The sequence below is a fragment of the Vulpes lagopus genome, chromosome 9 (assembly GCF_018345385.1).
Source record: "Vulpes lagopus strain Blue_001 chromosome 9, ASM1834538v1, whole genome shotgun sequence".
Lineage (NCBI taxonomy): Eukaryota > Metazoa > Chordata > Mammalia > Carnivora > Canidae > Vulpes > Vulpes lagopus.
In genome coordinates, this window is record NC_054832.1 from 29,448,622 (window position 1) to 29,468,396 (window position 19,775).

The 19,775-nt window shown below is 36.3% G+C and overlaps 1 protein-coding gene across 1 annotated transcript in view; it reads left to right on the plus strand.

Moving 5' to 3' along the window:
• Positions 1-3,351: 3,351 nt before the first annotated feature.
• The window catches only part of EIF3E (eukaryotic translation initiation factor 3 subunit E), a 53,331-nt gene continuing 36,907 nt past the window's right edge, over positions 3,352-19,775 (plus strand). Inside the window, exons 1-7 of the mRNA XM_041769214.1 lie at positions 3,352-3,508; positions 8,810-8,924; positions 10,356-10,473; positions 12,510-12,552; positions 13,657-13,761; positions 18,249-18,374; positions 19,301-19,425. Coding sequence (XP_041625148.1) covers positions 3,419-3,508; positions 8,810-8,924; positions 10,356-10,473; positions 12,510-12,552; positions 13,657-13,761; positions 18,249-18,374; positions 19,301-19,425 — 722 coding nt within the window. The 5' untranslated portion in view covers positions 3,352-3,418. The remainder of the gene's footprint in view (positions 3,509-8,809; positions 8,925-10,355; positions 10,474-12,509; positions 12,553-13,656; positions 13,762-18,248; positions 18,375-19,300; positions 19,426-19,775) is intronic.

Below are 19,775 nucleotides of genomic sequence, written 5' to 3' on the forward strand. Positions count from 1 at the left end.
AACCTTTGAAGTGGTCTTTTTAATTTTTTTTTAAAGACTTGTTTATTTGAGAGAGAGAGAGAGAGAGAGAACACATGGGCGGGGGGAGGGAAGGGAGAAGGAGAGGGAGAAGCAGACTCCCCATTGAGCAGGAAGCCCAATGTAGGGCTCGATCTCAGGACCATGAGATCATGACCTGAGCTGAAGGCAAGATGCTTAACCAACTAAGCCACCCACATGCCCCTGAAGTGGTCTTTATGAAACTTAACTCTGAATATGTGACTTCTCTGTTCAAAACTCTCCAATAGCTTCCGACCTGATGCAGAATACAACTCAAAGTCTTGACTGTGGCTTCCAAAACATTATGTCATCTGTCTCACAACTCACTCTCTGAACTCATCTTCTATCACACTTCCTTTTGCTCAGTCAGCTCTTGAATTGCTAGTCTCCCTGCTATTTCTCATTAATACCAAGTTCAGTTGGGCCTCAGTACCTTTATATTGAACGTTCCTTTACCTGAAATTTTCTTGCTCTAGAGAGCCATAGGCTCCCTACTTCCTTCAGGTCCCTTTTCACATTCTACTTTACCAGAGAGGCCTTCCCTGACCACATTACATACACTGAAGACCTTCCCCACCATTCTCTAACTTCTACCTTGCATACTGTTCTTCAAAGCATTCATCACCACTGAATGAAGTATATATTTATCTGTTTTCATTCATCTCCTTCCCCTTGAATATAATCTTCTTCAGAGAAGGTAGTCCGTTTTTATATTCTCAGGACCTAAAACGGTGCTTAGGACCATGTAACTATTTGATTTAACACAGAATGAATGAATAAACAATTGCCACCTATTAAGACTGAAAGCTCCTATATAGCCTTTACGGATTATATACTTCCATTAATACCTAGCTTAATACCTTGCATATGGTAAAAGCTCAAAATGTTAATCAAATTGAATTGCATCTTATTTCTCTCTGCTTCTCAAAAATGCCCACTCTTCCTTTTTTGACAAGTTTCCATACTGTTACCTGCTTGCTTTCTTCCTCTGCCCTAGGTCACTTATGCTGGAAGCTTTGGCTGCTACTTCTTTAACTTCCTCTTTTCCTGTCTATATTCTCTTACAACTTTAGTTTCTGGGCTTCTGGGAAACTTTATACCTAACTTATAAATTTTATCATAGGTATGTATGTATTGGGCAAAGCATAGTATATGTATAGGGTTTGTTACTGTACATGGTTTCTGGCATCCACTGGGGGTCTTGGAATGTACCTGCTATGGATAACGAGGGTCTATTTTACGAGGTGACATACATGGTAAGTGGTAACAACTATATCAACTGATCCAGAATAGTATGTCAATTTGCATACTACACATCAATATGTGGATCTATAATAAGGATCTTATTCTTCTAAAACAGAATTCCTGATTTTAGCACCCATACCTATTCCTCTACTATTCTCCCCCCATCTACTACTCACCAGTGGGAACCCAGTTTCCTATGCCCAAAGTCTAGAAATCATTTTTTTTTTCAAATTGAAACTTTATTCTGAGATAGTAGATTCACAAACACTTGCAAGATCCTTTACTCAGTTTTCCCCCAGTGTTAATATCTTGCAAAATTATAGTACAGTGTGGCAGTTCCTCAAGTGATTAAACATAGTTACCATGTATCCCACCAGTTCCATCTCTGGGTATAGAACCAAGAAAACTGAAAATTTATGTCTACACAAAAATTTGTACACAAATATTTATAGCAGCATTATTCATAGTAGCCAAAAGGTAGAAACCACCCAAATGTCCATAATTTTTTTGTGGTATAGCCATATAATAGAATATAATTTGGCCATGAAAAGAAATGAAGTACTGGTCATGCTAAAACTAGGGTGAATTTTGGAAATATTATGCAAATTGAAAGTGTCAGACACAAAAGGCCACGTATTATATGTGTCCATTCACATAAAAGCCCTGAGTAGGGAAATCTATACAGACAGAAAATAGGGCTGGGGTAGAGTGAAGAAGAAGAGGATATGAAGAAGATGAGGTTAGTGCAAGAGATAACAAGGCTTTGATAGCTTTAAGCATATTTATTTTAAGAGTCACCCTGGCTTCTGTGGGAATAAATCACAGGTGGAAAAGAAGGGAAGCAAAGTAATTAGTGAAGAAGATACTGTACAAACCAAAGCAAGACATGATGGTGGTTTGGACTAGGGATGTGACTTTGGAGGTGGTGTGAACTGACTGGATCCAGATATGCTTCAGATGCTAAAAAACAAAGGGTTTGTTGGTGCATTCAGTGCAAAATGTAACAGAAAGAGAAAAGCCAAAGATGACTCCAAGGTTTTGGGTCTGAGCAAGTGGGCAGATGGAACTAGCATTCACCAGACGGAGAAGAGGGCAAAAAGAGCAGGTTTTGATGAGCTACATGTGGGAGTCTAGCTTTGGACATGTCGACGTTGAGATGCTGTGTAGCCAGCTACATACATGTGAGTCTGCAGTTAACTAAAAGTCTGTGTTGGGGCTATAATTTAGGAGTTGTCAATGTACAGACTGCATTTAAAGCCATTAGGTTGAATGATATCAACTAGGGTATTGACTTAGAGAAGAGGTCCAAGACCCTGAGGCCCTCCAGAAGAGGCCTGAAAGATGAAAGAGGACTGGCAGAGGAGACTTCAGAGCACCTGGAATAAAATCCACCTTCTTACCTTAAGCATGACCTGGCCCTTCACATCGTCTTTACCTCACTGTCTAGTCACACAGGATATACAGCTTTTGGAATATACCAAGTCCTCCCCTGTGTCGTGGCCTTTCCGATCGCTAAGCCATCCACCACGCACGGTTTACCCTGGCTCCAATTTTGTCGCCTCCTTCTGCCACTACGAGCCTCCATTAAACTGCTACCCTGTGCTTTCTCTGACCTTCCTAAAAGACTAGGTCCGGCCGACCACGCCCGACAGATCACGGATCTTAATTATCATCAAAAATTACTTCACTAGTTTGCTGCCTAGAAACCCGCCCACCTTAATGTAACCCACGACTACAAAACAAACGCTATACGCCCAACGAAGCCTCAGGTATTCTTTCTTTCTTCCATGCAACTTCCCGGAAAGCAGGGGCCTCATTATCTGGCCCTCGGCCACTTCCCAAAGAAACCGACAATCCCTTCTCGGTATTTACTAGCGGAACGGAGGGCGGCACGCCGGGAGACTCGCAAACGGAAGAAACCGCGCCCGCGGCTCCGCCCAGCCTCACGGTTGCCTAAAGGAAGGGAGGACCCGCACGCATGCGCCATTGTTCTCTGAGCGCTTGGGGCTGAACACCGCCCCCGGCCCCGGGCGTGGTTAACCACTGCGCACGCGCAGCCCGGGCCTTGTCCGTTTGTTCGTCGACGCTATCAATAAAGTTTTAGTGAGTACAGACTTTCTTTTTTCTTGGCAAGATGGCGGAGTACGACTTGACTACTCGCATCGCGCACTTTTTGGATCGGCATCTAGTCTTTCCGTTGCTGGAGTTTCTCTCCGTAAAAGAGGTGAGGGGGGCTTTGACCGCGAAGAAGCCGCGGGAGCGCGTAAGACGCCGGGCGAGGCCGAGAGGCGGTGGCGACAGCCCCAGGCCTGACACACGTGTGAGGCGGCCGCGAGTTTGGTCCTGCGTGAGGCAGGAGGATCTGCTGGTAATTTAGCGCCGTCCCAGTTGGTTAGCACGGCAGGACTCGGGTGTGACAAGAATTGAGGGTGACGGTGCACAGCTTAGGTTGAAGAGGTCTCTGCTTCACTTCTGGAGGTGACAGTGCCAGAGGGACTTCCGCGTCAGTTCCTCTCGGAAGTGGACCATTCGCCAGCGTCCAAGTAGTAGCGCTTGCTTCCGAAAGCAAATTGTTGTGTAGGGAGATTTTGGGTTTTCTTTCGGGGACTATGGGGAAGGGTGTGCTTGGCTTTGTGTTTTTGTTTGCCAGATCTTTGGAATAATTTTCATACACTTAAAAACCAAGTACTACTTGAACTTCCATGAAGTTGCGAGTCCTTCGCATAGAGGCTTCCCGGTCTTTCGATAAGTACAGCCAGTTCTTAGAGCGTGGCATATTTTGTCTGATGGGGCGTCCTTCTCCCCGACCCCTCAAAAAAAAAAAACTGGACAATTTTGTTTGTTTTTTTTTTGCTTAAAAGTGGTTTTCCGGTGTATACAGACTAAGAGTAATTTGAAAGTTAACCTTCATTTAGCTACTCTAGGTACCTTGAATTATGTGGTTCTGAGTCCTCATTTCAAAACGTCTCAATCCTGAAAGTTGTGAAATGTTGGTGTTAGTTATACCTTGAGTTTGTTGGGAAATTGATACATAATAATCATGATAAAGCAGTGTTTCTATGATGAAGGGATTCGATTATTGGCTAGAAAAGTAAATGAATCCTGTATCTGAAAGCAGGTTACAACGTAAGTCTACTTAGGGAACTCTAGACTTGGGAAGTATATTTGTGTGGCTCAACGACAGTAAAACAGAAGAGCTCTGCAAATCAACATTAAATTGTTCTGATAACTTTTCAGATCTTGGTAGTAATTGTTCATTAGGTATAGTCCGCAAAATTATCTGTTCCTTTTCCAAACACATAGCATGACTCTAAAGTTATGATGTTAGGGAACAGCAGAGTTCTTTTGATTTTTCTTTACTTAGGATGTAGTTACACCTGTATTTTTAGAGCTTGAATAAAACCGCTTCTTCAGCCTTGTTTCCTTTTCTGGATGTGTGAGGATAATTCGCTGAAAATGAAAGAATAGAAAAATGCCATATTAGAAATCCTTTATCAGCTACTTGCAGAAATGCTCCTAAACTAGCCAAAGTTCATATTCTTGTGATGTGGTCTTTATGTTTTTGTTTTACAAGGCAGGTAGATAAAAGGGAGGAATATGTGAAGGTAAATTAGTTTTTCATAGGGTAAGACCAAAACTATGAATGGCAGCTGAGAGTCATTGGAAAATAACTGTTCAGTACCTGCCATTTTGTAGAGAATGTTGGTGAGATGGCTGGAATACACTCAGAGGAAGAAAGATACTGGAGTATTTACTTAGCAGTTACTAAGTATAGGTCTGTTGTGGAATTGTGTTAAATCTAGGATAAAACTCAGACATCTCACCACTGAGAAACTTACCTATCCTTTAGAGGAGATAAAGGTCTATAATTACATACAATGCAAAAAGGGACAAAGGTAGAGAAGTACTGGCAGAGTGCTGTTAGAATTGAAAAGATTCTATTCTGTGGGCAAAAAGGACTTTGAAGATAGGTTTTTGTTTTGTTGAGGATAGGTTTTTAAAGATTTTTTTCATGAGAGAGGCAGAGACATAGGCAGAGGGAGAAGCAGGCTCCTCAAGGGGAACCCAGGGTGGGACTTGATCTCAGGACTCTGGGGCCATGCCCTGAGCTGAAGGCAGGCACTCAATCACTGAGCCACCCAGGCATCCCTTGAGGATAGGTTTTAAGTTGAGTTTTAGATAGTTAGGATAAAGGCTGTGCTCATTATTCCTGAGAGTAACAATTTGATATATTTGTAATATGTTGGAGAATGTGTGCTCTACTTTTGTTCTCTGCTGTGTCCTTAGCATGTAAAATATAGTCTGGCATACATGCTTTTAATAATTATTTAATATCTCAGAGCAGTTACTTTCTCATCTTAATTAAGCCTGTCTCCTGCATGAAGTGTTGATACTGCCACCAACCTTATGGGGTTGTTAGAAAAATTGCATGGAGGTAATGTATTTAAAGCATTATCTCTTAGCCTTCTGGGACAAAGTGAATATTCTTGAATATTTTCTTTTGGGAGGGTAGGCCATCCTGTGTGAAAGAGGAGGCAGCCAGTTGGGGTTTTGTGGAGTGAGATAAGGAATAGAAATCGAAAAAAAAAAAAAGGAATAGAAATCGAGACTGAGAAAACTGACCAAAGTATAAGAATTGGTGGGTATGGATGGCCCAACTGAGATTGAAAATCATATATTTATTTATAAGGGCCTATGACAGTCACTGTCAGAGGGAGAGGAGCAGTGGAAGGTTATTGAAATAGTGTAGAAATGTTTGGAGGTAGGCTTGTAGATATATGTCAGAGATGGATTACAGATCAGAGAAAAGCACAGATATGAATAAGAATAGCATTATTGCTTGCTTTTGAAACATTTTATAGTTATCCTTAGCCAGAACATAGAAGGCGGAGGACTTTTTTCCAGAAGTAGAGATTGACATTGAATTGTATGTGGCTGGAGAAAATGGATGGAATCAATGATACTACTAATGAGAAAATCTTTGGAATAGTTAAAAATGGTATCTTAACTAATGTGGTAAGTGACAACCAAAAAGGGTGATATAAAAGTTTCAAAGGACAGTGGGGTATAGTGGGCATGATGAAGTGTTTTAATGGTAATAGTGAAAAAGATGATGAATTTAAATTGAAGTGTTAGAGATGAGGTACTAAGTGAAAGTTAAGGAAAGATGTGGGAAATTTTAAGGCTTGAGTTTCTTAATCATCAGTATGGATGTTGGATTTGTGGAGGATGACAGCAGGAAGAGATGTCAAAAGAATATTTTCAATTTGTTAAAAAGTAGGAGCTGTTTTCAAGAGATTGATAGACCAGGCAGGGATTGGCAAAACTATAGTCCGTGAAGCAAATACAGCAAGCACTCTCTGCCTATTTTGTATGGTCTGTAACCTAAAAATAATTTTTAATAGATGAAAATGTGCAAACATTTTCAATTATAAAACACTAACTCTGTACCTCAGTTGAATGAATTAGTTCCCACCCTCCCAAAATTTCATTCTTCTTGTTAGTAGATCTCTTTTATAAAAAAATTTTACTCTATTACTGTTTACTTTAGAAAGAAAAGAAATTGTGGAAACTCTTACAGGACTTATATATAATATCCTAGATTTTTTTTAAAGATTTATTTATTTGAGAGACAGAGCATGTGTGTGGACATGCACACGCATGAGTTGAGGAAAGGGGCAGAAGCAGGGGGAGAGAAAATCTCAAGCAGACTCCCCGCTGAGAGCAGAGCCCAGATGCAGGACTCTATCCCAGGACCCTGGGATAACGACCTGAGCTGAAACCTTGAGTCAGGTACTCAACTGACTGCACCACCTTGGTACCCCTAGTTTCCTAGATTTTGCCTCTTGGCTCAAAAGCCTAAGTTATTTACTGTCTGCCCTTTACACAGTAAGTGTGGGTATAAGGCAGAATTTAGGGAAGGTGATATAAGCAGAGATAGATTTAAGAGGCCAGTAAGGTCTGATGGCAGAGGAGCAATGCTTTTAATCTACAATAGAGACCGTGTAAATTAAAATCTGTAAGTGGGTGACAAGAGGTTCGTATGCTAGAGAAAGATGTTTTCACTTAAAATTAAGTTTCTATAGGGTACACTGAAAGGAAGCCTCAATTTTTTAAAGAAAAATTTTATCAAATATTACATTCATACAGAAAAGTGCTAAATATAAGCACCTTTTTCAAAGTGAACCCACTTGTGTGACCACCATCCAGATCAATAAATAAAACATGACAAATATCCTAAAAACTTTCCTCTTGACTCCTCTTAATCTACTCACATCTCCCAAAGGTAAGGACTCATCTGATCTAGAATAGTTTTTTGCCTGGTTTGGATTTTACATACATGAAACTAAGCATTGTACTGCTTTGTGTGACTTAATTCATTCTACATTGTGAGAGTCATCCAAGTTGGTAGGATAACTAGTTCTTTGATTCCATTGCTGAATGTTAATCAGTTATATAGGTATATTATAGTTTATTCATTCTAATATTGATAGACTGGTCTATCTGCTATGAACATTCTTGGATATGTCCTTTGAATATATGCACCCATTTCTCTTGGGTATCAAAGACCAGAATTACTAGGTCAAAAAGTATGTTTGATTTTAGGAAATAAAAACAGTTTTCCAAAGTGATTATACTTCTGCCAGAAGAGTAAGTGTTCAATTACTCTACATCTACACCAACACTGGTATTGACAGGCGTTTTTGTTGTTGTTTTAATGTGGCTTTAATTGCATTTTCTGTATGATTAGTGAAGTTGAGAACCTTTTTGGAGTTTCTTGACCATTTGGTTATACTCTTATAAAGCAGCTGTTAAAATTTTTTAGCCATTTTCAATTGAATTCTCTCTCCTTACTATTTTGTAGGAGTTCTTTACATAGCTTCGAAGATTGTTTTGATCTCCTAGCTGTACCATTTGATCACCATCTTTTCACAAACTGTAATGTGGAATCTTCCTGCATTTTTTTTCCATGACAAAATTAAATGTAGTATGCAAATCTTTTCTTTTGCTTAAGTTTTATCTTGAAAACTGCTTATTTAAGTTTTTTTTTTTAATTTTGGTTACTATCTCCTTGAATACTATTGTATAGAATCCTTCCATGTTGCTCATTGCACTAAATTTCACATTTATGTAAGTTTGCTTTTGTATCTCTTTGGTCCTTGTACTTTGGGGTTAAATTGTTTCTTGAAGTCCTAGCAAAGTAAAAACCTGATAAGACAAAGTTGACTTAGAGAATGGGTGCTGGTTCTGTTTTAGTGGTGTCAATTGGGGAAGGATTATAAAGGATTCAAATGATTTAGTGAAAAAATATATGGGGGTAGACAAGAGGCCACCTCAAGGAGAGATGGGTAGGCATCATGTGGATGTGAGATACTAAGAAGGTAAAAAATTTGAGTTGATGCCCAATTATCTGGTGTGGCAAGGAAGCACCTATATGTGCTTATCAGTTGAGTTGGTGCGGCTGTTTATCTTTCTATTTGGAGGTACTTCAGCATACTCACTAGAAAGTAATTTTGTCTTGCAGATATATAATGAAAAAGAATTATTACAAGGGAAATTGGATCTTCTTAGTGATACCAACATGGTAGACTTTGCTATGGATGTATACAAAAACCTTTATTCTGATGATATTCCACATGGTAAGTTTTGTCATTTGGAACTGCAGCTTGCCTCACGAACCGAGGATGTGTGTGTTAAAGTTTTGTGATTTTTAAGAGCTTTAGCCAAAAGTCTTTAATCAATTATTCGAATGTTTTAAAAGTTCTCTGGATGAAAGGTAATGTGAAGGTTATGTGTCATCTAAAGTATATTATTTTCTCACCCCAAATAGTGTGAAACTACTTTGAAACATGATTTTCAAATATGTTCAGTTCATAGGGTGTATTATCAAAATTGTGCTTATGTATCAGATTGTCTTTTTAGAATAATCTGAGAATGCTGCTGTTTTTGGTCTGCTAACATTTTCATTTAGCATCTGTGTTTCTAAGAGATTTCTTTTCATCTTGAAGTATCTGGGTATATCCAGGATTCTCAAAAGTATTGTCCCCAGTACATTATCAGTTCACCTGGGAGAATATGTCAGAAATGCAAATTTTGGAGTCATACCCCAGATATACTTAATCAGAAACTGCTGGTGGAGGCCCAGCACTTAAATTGGAGCACTACCGTGGCATGATGTTTTCCACATTCTTGTTTTCTGTGATAATAGATGTTCCCTTAAAAAAAGAAAGTTTTCCCATTAAGTTTGAAAAATGCTGTATTATTACGCTTATGAACATGGTATTAAAAAATTCTATGAACGCTTTCAATAGAGAAATAGAGTTTACATTGTTTAAATTGACATTTTCTAAAATTTGATCAAGGTACCCTTTTATGTTTGAGAAACACTGTTCCAGTAATACTTTTTTAATGTGTAACAAATTATTACACTAAACATAATCACATTTTTTACTTACAGTAAATGACAATAGCTCTTTAAATTTTAGTTTGTGATGAAAAAGTTAACTATTTCTTATTGAAAGTTTAAAACATGCCTGCAGGGTAGGTTATGTGCATGTTTTCTCTGACTCTTCATCATGCAGTAGAAACTAGAATTGGGATGAGAGATTACAGAGTTAGATTTATAGAGAGATTACTGACTGGATTTAAATTCCATTCAACCTAATTGAAGATCTATAGTAATACGTAAACGCCTCTGAGTCTATTCAGAAACTCTGGGATAATATTCACCTAAGAAAATTCAGTGAGAACAAATACAAAAACACCAGGATTGAAGTCTCTGAAATGTAGAATCAGATAATTTGTTTCATAGCAGCCACCCCCTCCCAGGCTGTATCAGTATATTCCTCAGTTTTCTTTAAGAATAAGAAGATTCCCTCTTTATGTGCTTTTGCACTGCTAGAAAGAAAAAAAAATGGATCTGGGAGACTTACTGAGTTGATGATTCCTAGACATGAATATGTTGGTAAAAAATTTATGCACAATTTAAGTAAACTGAAAAATTTCCAGAGACATCTTCATGGTGAGCAGTATAGTTTAACATTAGAGTACTCCTTTGCATTTTTAATTAGCTTTGAGAGAAAAAAGAACCACAGTTGTTGCACAACTGAAACAGCTTCAGGCAGAAACGGAACCAATTGTGAAGATGTTTGAAGATCCAGAAACTACAAGGCAGATGCAGTCAACCAGGTATCTTCCCTTAATTTGTATTCTGCAAATTCTCTTTTCTGGATTAATACAAATGTTCATTCAAATTTTGTCTACTATCCCATCATAAAAGTTCATGGAGTAATTGATTACTTTATTTATTTTAATTTATCCTTAATGTGTAGGGCCCAGAAATTCCTTAAAATATTAATACTAGTTTTATTTTTAACTTCTTTACCAGTTACCCAAATCTGATTAAGCTGGAATAGTTTTGCCTTCCTCCTCTCTTTCCAGAGGATATTTAGCAGTGTATGGTGACATTTTTAGTTGTCATAATTAAAAGGTTGCTATTAGGACCTAGCAAGAAGAGGTCAGGGTTGCTGCCAAACATCTTACAATGATCAGTACCCTACCCCCAACAAAGACTTATCCACCTCCAAAGTGTCAGTAGTACTGAGGTTGACATACCTGTGCCTGGGCAGTGCCAAGAGGGAAACCTGAGCTCATTTTATCACTTGGCTGCATTCTCTTGTATCCTTCCAACCTCATTGCTCAGCCCAAGGACGAAGAATAGTGTAGAGCTGATAAGGTTATTTTATTCTTAACTTCCTCTTAACCAGAAATAAATTTATTGCTTGGTTTCCAAAGAAAGCATATTGCCTCACTCTGGCTTAATGTATATCATTAATGGAAACCCTTTGGGTTATTAGAAATTCTTTAAAATAAAATCTACTAAAATTGAATATTGCCATTGTGGTAAATCTCAGCTGCCAATGTATTTACTAGAGGAATTGCTGAAGATTTTGCTATGTTGTATCTTTAGTTCATATGATATGTGACCAAACCAAATTTTTAGAGAGATTAGCTCTGTTTTCATTTGTGTTTTGGGGAAGTGTTACCAGATAATTATAAGCAAAACAGCAATATAACCATATTATAATGTAACCTGCTACGTTACTAATGTTCGCCACGTTACACTATGTATAACACATAATACACAGACCTATACATGTACACATAGCTATGTCTTAACAAAGCAGACATGTATAAGCTATGTGTGTGTGCCTGTGTTATGCTACTTATGTACACTTAGAATAGAATATAATGACAGACCTTCAGGTCACATATAAGTGTCCACAAAGGAACAGCTGGAATAACCCAGCTGTTAGGGTTCAGCAGAAAATTTAGAATTTAAATTCCAAATTTAGTCACTTAAGTACTAGAAACTAATGAGATTAGGATATAAATCAAGATGAATATAGAGTTATTAGAAAGTGAGAACTCCTTGTAGTTTAATAGGCATTGGCATTGAGATAAATGGAAGGATGGAATTGTTTTAAAAACGTGTAAACTACTTATTTTCAAAGTGATAATCTCTTCCAACCAATTCGTTTTTAAATTTCATTGAACATATATTGTACTTATCATACTTTTCTGAAAATACTGCCACAGTGATTATGGATACAAGGAATGTAATACAGTTATTCACTGTGATCCACAAGTGTTAAGTTTTTTTTGAAATCTTATGTTAAAATTTCATGCATGTTTCATATTCAGTATTATAATATACCCATGTTAATTTTGGTGATGATATATTCCCTCTCCCATTAAATCTTCAAGTAAAATTATGCTCTGGAAAAACATCATAGCATTTGCTCTGTGATAAGTGTAAGAAAATGTTTTCTTTTTTGAAAATGCCCAGTAAGTGGGCCACTGTGCCCATCTGTCACTCGTTCCTTGGTGTCTTTGTCATCATTTTGTCTTTTACCAGCCTGTCAACATCATAGTTATGCAAAGCTAATTTAAGAAAAGGTCAGTTGAATTGACACTGATATGGATAATAATTATTTAGGGTGTATAGCATACACCCTAATGTATGTGTATAGCATACACCCTAAAATATGTAACAAGCATAACTGATGAATCTTGTAATATTTTTATTTTTTTCTAGAAGTCTTATTTCTAGTGTTTAAGTATTAAGATATTTAAATGGCTTTATGTGGGTAATGGGATAAGCATTGGATATGCATATTTTGTTTTCTATGGCCTATTAAATACAATCTTTGTTTCTAATTAAGAGATGGCCGGATGCTGTTTGACTACCTGGCAGACAAGCATGGTGTAAGTGATATTTAAAAAATTTTCTATTGTTGTCCAGTTTTAATAAGGCTAATTAAAGAATAGTGCTGCATATATAGGTTTGAGGCTTGACATGAGTATAAATTCCAGATTAACTTATTAATATAATACCTGGTATGTTTTCAAAACTTCAGTTTTTAAAGATTGATGCTGATGAGAAAATGAGATGCTTATACTTACCTTTAGGCCCTATTAATTTTCAAAACTTTTTATTTTTTCTAGAATAATCAAGTAATGGATACCATTTTTTTATTTCTGGTGCATTACAAATAAAGATAGAACTAAATTTGAGTTAGAAATGCTTTGAGCAATAGAATTAATACGCTGGCTGGTTTCTGGAAAATAGTAGTTCTTGACATTATTAAGATCTTCATAAATCCCCAATAAAGGAATTTTATTGTAGACTTTCCTAGTCATCTCCCAGGCTCCTTTCCCTTGTGTTAAAGTTTGAGGACTTGCATGTAATTAATTCTTCACTTGCATTCGGTTTTATCTTTTATTTAACAATTACTATAACAAGAGGTATGCTGACCACTGTGCAAATTATTCTTCCTGGTTTCTATAGAGAATGTTTGGTGTGTTTGATAATGTTCTAGTTCAGAGCCCTTCTTATATTTCTTTACTTTCACTTTGCTTTCATTGCTAACTTCATAAGTTGGTGAAACTTCCAGTTTTTACAGAACTGAAATTTACTGTACATGTTACTTGCATAGAATCACAAAACCTTCTAGGGATGCATGCACGTGTTAGTTGTCTAAGTTCAGTCACTGACTGAGAGACTCACAACTTAGACCTTCTACTGCAATTCAGATTTTCATTGCAACAAATTAGGTATTGTTACAGCTCATAATTCTTTTGAGACCAGAATTATGAATGATAAGTCCACCAGTTGCTAATGTATGTTTTAAGAATCATGTACTTCTGATCATGATTTTGTTTTATTTTGGTTTTTTTTTTTTTTTTTTGGTGACACCTAGGATGCACTGAGAGAATTAATTCTGGAGACATTTAAAGAAGTAAATGGCTTGAATTTTAAAACTCAAAAATAGAACTGAATTTTTTGTTTGTTTGTTTTTCTTTTTTTAGTTTAGGCAGGAATATTTAGATACACTCTATAGGTATGCAAAATTCCAATATGAATGTGGGAATTATTCTGGAGCAGCTGAGTATCTTTACTTCTTTAGAGTGTTGGTAAGTAAATTTTTTTTCTTCTCAGATTTCATATGGCTGTCAGTTTCCCTTGGGTTGTCAAAACGTCATAGATTTGAGTCTGTACATAAGTTTTCAAGAATCCTTGAAAGGAGAAAAAAATTTGCTTTCCCCAACAAAGAACAAATAAAAATAGGAAAGCTTGTATCAGACCTATAAATTTGGAGGAAAATTTATCTTGTTCTTGAAACCCAAAAGTAGAGGCCACTAATTTCTTATTTTATGTATAATTGTATGATGAGCATTATCAAAATTCTATCATGTAATCAATTTGTTAATATTACTGTATAGCACAGTGAATAGCACATCGTGGATGTTTAATAAATATTCGTTGAATAAATCCGTTATTCCTAAATTTAATTCAGTATTTTATGCTGTATACATCCCTTGAGTTTCTTTTAAACAACTGTAGAACTCTAATAACATTTGAAAAAAAATTATGGCTTTTAATAGTAACTTTTTTTTATTTATTTCTACCCTTAGCTATTAGAAAATAAAACTCAATGATTTTTTTTAATAATGAGGAGGAGGGTGAGGTTAAATGGTACTATTAGAGCAAATTTCTAATAGTAAAGAACCCTCTTTGTTATTTTCATTTGCCTATTTGACAAATTGCTAGATTCAGTGCTTTTGTTTGGGAAGGAGAATTGCATGAAGCCAAAGAAAAAAGGCTTTCAAATGAAAAGATGTGTTTTTCTCATTCTGCCTTCGTTGTAGGTAATTGTATTCATGCTTTCTAGAGTTATCAAAATGCCCTTGTTTTAACTAGCTTTTCACTTGAGAAATTATAATTTGTTACTCACTTTGGGTTAGTAAGCAAGTACCTGAGTCTCTGATTTCTCTAGTTAATCCTAGATGTTGGGAAATAACTTCTTAAGACAGGGACTTATTGTTTTCTAACCTTGGAAGAGTCTGTTTCTTCTTTCTCTATTTTCTGTTGCCTTTATTCTTTTAGCCCCATATGCTTACCACAAAGAAAAGACTTATAGCTGCTTTCTTTCGTTGTTTTCTAGGAAATTAAATTTTCCTTTTGGGGGAGCAGAGAAGAAGAGATTGTTTTATTAAGTCAGCTAATTGCTACACTTAAAAAGTACTTCGGGAACTTCATTTTTTAGAACTACTATCCTTGCTTCTAAAGAAAATATTTTCAGTGTATTTCAAAATTTGATTTGAAAAAAAGTATTTTTCTCTTGCTCCCATTTACGAATATTCTTAATTTACAGATTAGCTATGGTTAGCTTGCAAGTGCATTGAAGGTAATCAGTGATGCTAAAATGTAGTGGCTTATCAGAAAATTCCATCAGTTTTACTTTGAATATTATGAAGGATTTAGGAGAGCAAAAGTTGATTACTTTGGAAATGTAAACAGCTTAAACCAGGATTGTAAAATCAGAAGCCTGATATGATTACAGGTACATGAAAAGAGTTGGTTATTCATATCATTTGTTAATGCTGGGAGTGAATTTTGAGAATGAAGATTTAGTGTCATGTTAGAGTTCTAGCACAGTAAATTTATTGTTGCTGGTCAGTGAGTGAATGTGCCATTTTGCTAAGACGTGGAAACTTAAGGTAACTGCTGGAAATCCAGATATTGAAACTCTTCTAGCATATCCACCCTTGAAAGCAGGTTGGTATGAAGAGCCAACTGTAATGACATGGACTTGAGCCAGAGTAGTACGCATGAACCTTTAGGGGATTAAAAACTTGCTATCCTGCTACAAAAAGCTTTTATCCTAATAAATATATTCTAGTTTTAACAGTATATTACATTTATGTAGTGTGGTTTTACAATTAGTCTGAAAATTTATACAAAGGATAGGTATATATACTTAAAGGTTTGTGAAGTTTTTATGTTTCCTTTTGTTTAAATAAGATCTTAGTTCCCTAATTTAAAAAAATTCTGTTTTAAAGCTTTTGTATTACCTAACAGATCTTGTGTTGGAATTCAAATGACATTTGGTTAGGTGATTGATTACCATGATTTGAGCACAAAAATCAATGTTCTACATTAAGAGCAGTCAAAATATAGTGATAGGATAGTGCTTAGAAATTATGTGAAAGTTATTTTAAATTTATGTCCTATCTGTGTGACAAAGCATTTGAGTAGGTGGAAATTGGCTTATTGATGGGAGCTAACCAAGCTAAGTTTAAAACAGTGGATAATTTTACTTTTCTTTTTCTTTTGTTTAGATAGGCACTACTATAAAATCTATGTATTTGTTCAAAATCTTGTTAATAGCAAACATTAAAAATCCTGAATTGGATTTGGGATGAATAATATCAGTGTTTTACTTATTAGTTACTTACTTTTATTTTTTTGTAATAGCCTTTTTTCATGTCTAAATTCTTGTCTGGTGGTTGGTTATTCTCTTAAATCTATAGTTAGGGAAACATAAGCTATGAAAGAACCATTGTAACTATGATCTGTGATTAGAATTTGACTCTCCAGGTGACCTATTGTAGGTCAGTGTTGTGTAAATTAAAGCTGTGTGACCCCAGAATCTACCTTTATTTTTTAAAAATGTGATGGCTTTTAGAATACATCGAAAGAATATTTACATGCACCCTATTTGGTTGTGGTCTAAGAAATGCATTAACTTGGAATGAAAAGGTAGAGCAGAGTTGGTAGGAATTTTTTGAACATTTTTTGTTTTAAAAGTTACTAAAAAATAAAAGGGATTAACACTGTATTTTAATTATATTGTTAAAAATCTGCCTTCTCTGGGCGCCTGGGTGGCTCAGTCAGTTAAGTCTCTGCATTTGGCTTGGGCTTGAGTCATGATCCCAGGGTCCTGGGAGCAAGTCCAGCATCCAGCTCCCTGCTCAACGGGGAGTCTGCTCTCCCTCTGCCACTCCCCCTGCTTGTGTTTATTCTCTTTCTCTCTCCCTGTGTGTCAAATAAGTAAATAAAATCTTAAAAAAAAAATCTGCCTTCTCTGTGCCTTTAATCTGGCATGAAAATATAACCTCTCCCCTTATCCAGCAGTTATTAAAATAAAAGTGATTTTAAGATGCTAGAACTATTGGTGATCATATTTTAGTAGCATGGGTTTTGTTATTGTTTTTATTCAGAATTTAAAATTTCTTTCTTTGGGACGCCTCAGTGGCTCAGTGGTTGAGCATCTGCCTTTGGCTCAGGACATGATCCATGGGGTCCTGGAATCAAGTCCCACATCAGGCTCCCCACAGGGAGCCTCTTTCTCTCTCTGCCTATGTCTTTGCCTCTCTCTCTGTGTCTATCATGAATAAATAAATAAATAAAATCTTTAAAAAGAATAAAATAAAATTTATCTCCTGTAAGTACATTCCATTTGACTTAAAGGTATTTTCCTTGAATCAAGAAAGCTTAAGTAATGTTGGAAGCTTTGGGTCTTGGCTGAAGTTTCAGGGCTGATGTGTTCTATTTGATAATGTTGCTGTAAAAGATAGATGTCTGTTACTTACTGATTTTCAGATGCATAGCTTATCACATTTTAATATCAAACTGGGATGTATCCTGAATTGGTTGTGGTTTTGGAAAAAAAAATTGAACTTCCATTTTTTTGTCTATTACAAATAATGTGTTTGCTAAATGTTATTCAGTACATTATAGTTAATTACTGCCATCAAAGTCTTTAATAGGTATTTTGGGTTTGTTACCGTTTTCCATCAGTGGCAGAAAGAGTAGGTGCCCTTAGTCTTCCTCTTTTGTGGTTTAGATTGTGGTATAAATTTTGTAGCTTTGGGGGCGCCTGGGTGGCTCAGTTGTTAAGCATCAGACTCTTGGTTTCCACTCAGGTCATGATCTCATAGGTCATGGGATCAAGTGCTACCCCTACCCCCATCAGGCTCTACACTTACTGGTAGTCTGCTTAAAAGATTCTTTCCCTTTCCCTCTGCCTCTCCCCTACCTCTCGCTCTCTAAAAATAAATAAATCTTTAAAAAAAATCTGTAGCTTTTAAAATTTAAAGAAGTGTAATTTTGAGCAAATTACACTCTCCATGCATCAGTTTCCCCTCTTTAATAAAAATGGAGATTAAAAAAATTACCTTTTTAGTGTTTCTATTAGGATTATGTGAAAATAAACATGTTATTGCACAGTATATATTCCTTTGATAATTATTGTTATTATTAACCAGTAGATTTGCTTTTTTTCTCTAACTCCTTTCATTTGTGTTGTAATTTGGATATTTTTTTTGTTCTGAAAATAATACTTTTAACGCTGGTCCTGTACCCTACTTTTAAGTTACTCTTTCTGAGTTAGACTGAATATCAAAGAGGGGGAGTATTTTTAGTAAATTAAGTTAAATGGAAGCTGTTTAAATCAGTTTAACCAATGTGATCCAATAAGAACTTAGATAATTACTGTTTGGGGTGGAAAGCTATAAGTCTTTTAGTAGGCTAGGTGGATATATGTAAGGTATAAAATACACAGTATATTTTTTTCCTAGAATATTCAGAATATAATTCATTATGATTGCTTAAACAGGTTCCAGCAACAGATAGAAATGCTTTGAGTTCACTCTGGGGAAAACTGGCGTCTGAAATCTTAATGCAGAATTGGGATGCAGCTATGGAAGACCTTACACGGTTAAAAGAGACCATAGATAATAATGTGAGTTACATTTTTCCAGGGTGATTCTATGAAATTTCTGTGTATCTTTAATACTTTCTGATAAGGAGAACACTGTACATTAAAAGAAAAAAGAGTAGGGGAGGGAGGAGTGGAAGGATGGGGGGGGAATAAAAATGGTCAGATTAGCTTTTGTTAACTTGACGTAAAAGTTACAGCTGGTTAGGAGTTGACTAGTTTCACTGAATCTCCTTGAAACTGTCAAACTTTTTGGCCCTTAGAGAAATGAACTCAAGTTTTCATTTCTTCTAAACTACTGCACCTCGGGATCCCTGGGTGGCGCAGCGGTTTGGCGCCTGCCTTTGGCCCAGGGCGCGATCCTGGAGACCCGGGATCGAATCCCACGTCGGGCTCCCGGTGCATGGAGCCTGCTTCTCCCTCTATGTCTCTGCCTCTCTCTCTCTCTCTCTCTCTCTCTCTCTCTGTGTGACTATCATAAATAAATAAAAATTAAAAAAAAAAAAGATTTAAACTACTGCACCTTTTTTATTTGTACAGTGAAAATGTCATAATACTATTAGTGCCACCTCAGTGACAGGTCCTCAAAAAGTCCTATGCAGAAGATGATAGTTTTCACTTACAATCTGCCTAATAAAACAACTATGAGTAATTAGGTCAGTCCTTGCGTTTAAAATGTTTTCTGAAATGTGTAAAATGTTTTCAGAAGATGTATAGTTTACATCTTCTGTAAAAATGGCATATGGGACATTATGGAATCTATTTCTCAGAGCAGAGAGGTAATTTCTAATGTTGAGGGTCTAGGGGTTGGGACTTTGATCATAATGGCCTTAGAGCATGCCTCAGAAGGTTCTCATTTTTAATAAAAATTCTCAGATCAGCAATGTTTATTCTCTTGCCTCTTTTTCATATATTAATATTGCCTATATGTGAATTTTTTAATCCTGTAGTCTGTGAGTTCTCCACTTCAGTCTCTTCAGCAGCGAACATGGCTCATCCACTGGTCTCTGTTCGTTTTCTTCAACCACCCCAAAGGGCGTGATAACATAATTGATCTCTTCCTTTACCAGCCGCAGTAAGTTATTTCACAGTATAATTCTGACTTTCGTTATGTGAAATTACATGGATTTTTTTTTAACTTAAAAATGTACTTCTCACTAACATTTCAGTTTGTTGTCAACCTTTTTTCCCCCTCTGCAAATGGTAAATTTGCTTGTTAATTAAAAAAGCTTACATGTAACTCAAGTAAATTATTTGAAAACAGTGTACTTTGAACTTGCTGAAGTGCTTCTTTAGTGTGCTTCCTATGTCAGCAGCATAGACATCATGTAGAATCTCAGGCCTTACCCGTGAGGAACTAAATCAGAATCGGAATCTTAACAAGATCCCAGATAATTAATATATTCAGAATTAGGACTCCAGGCC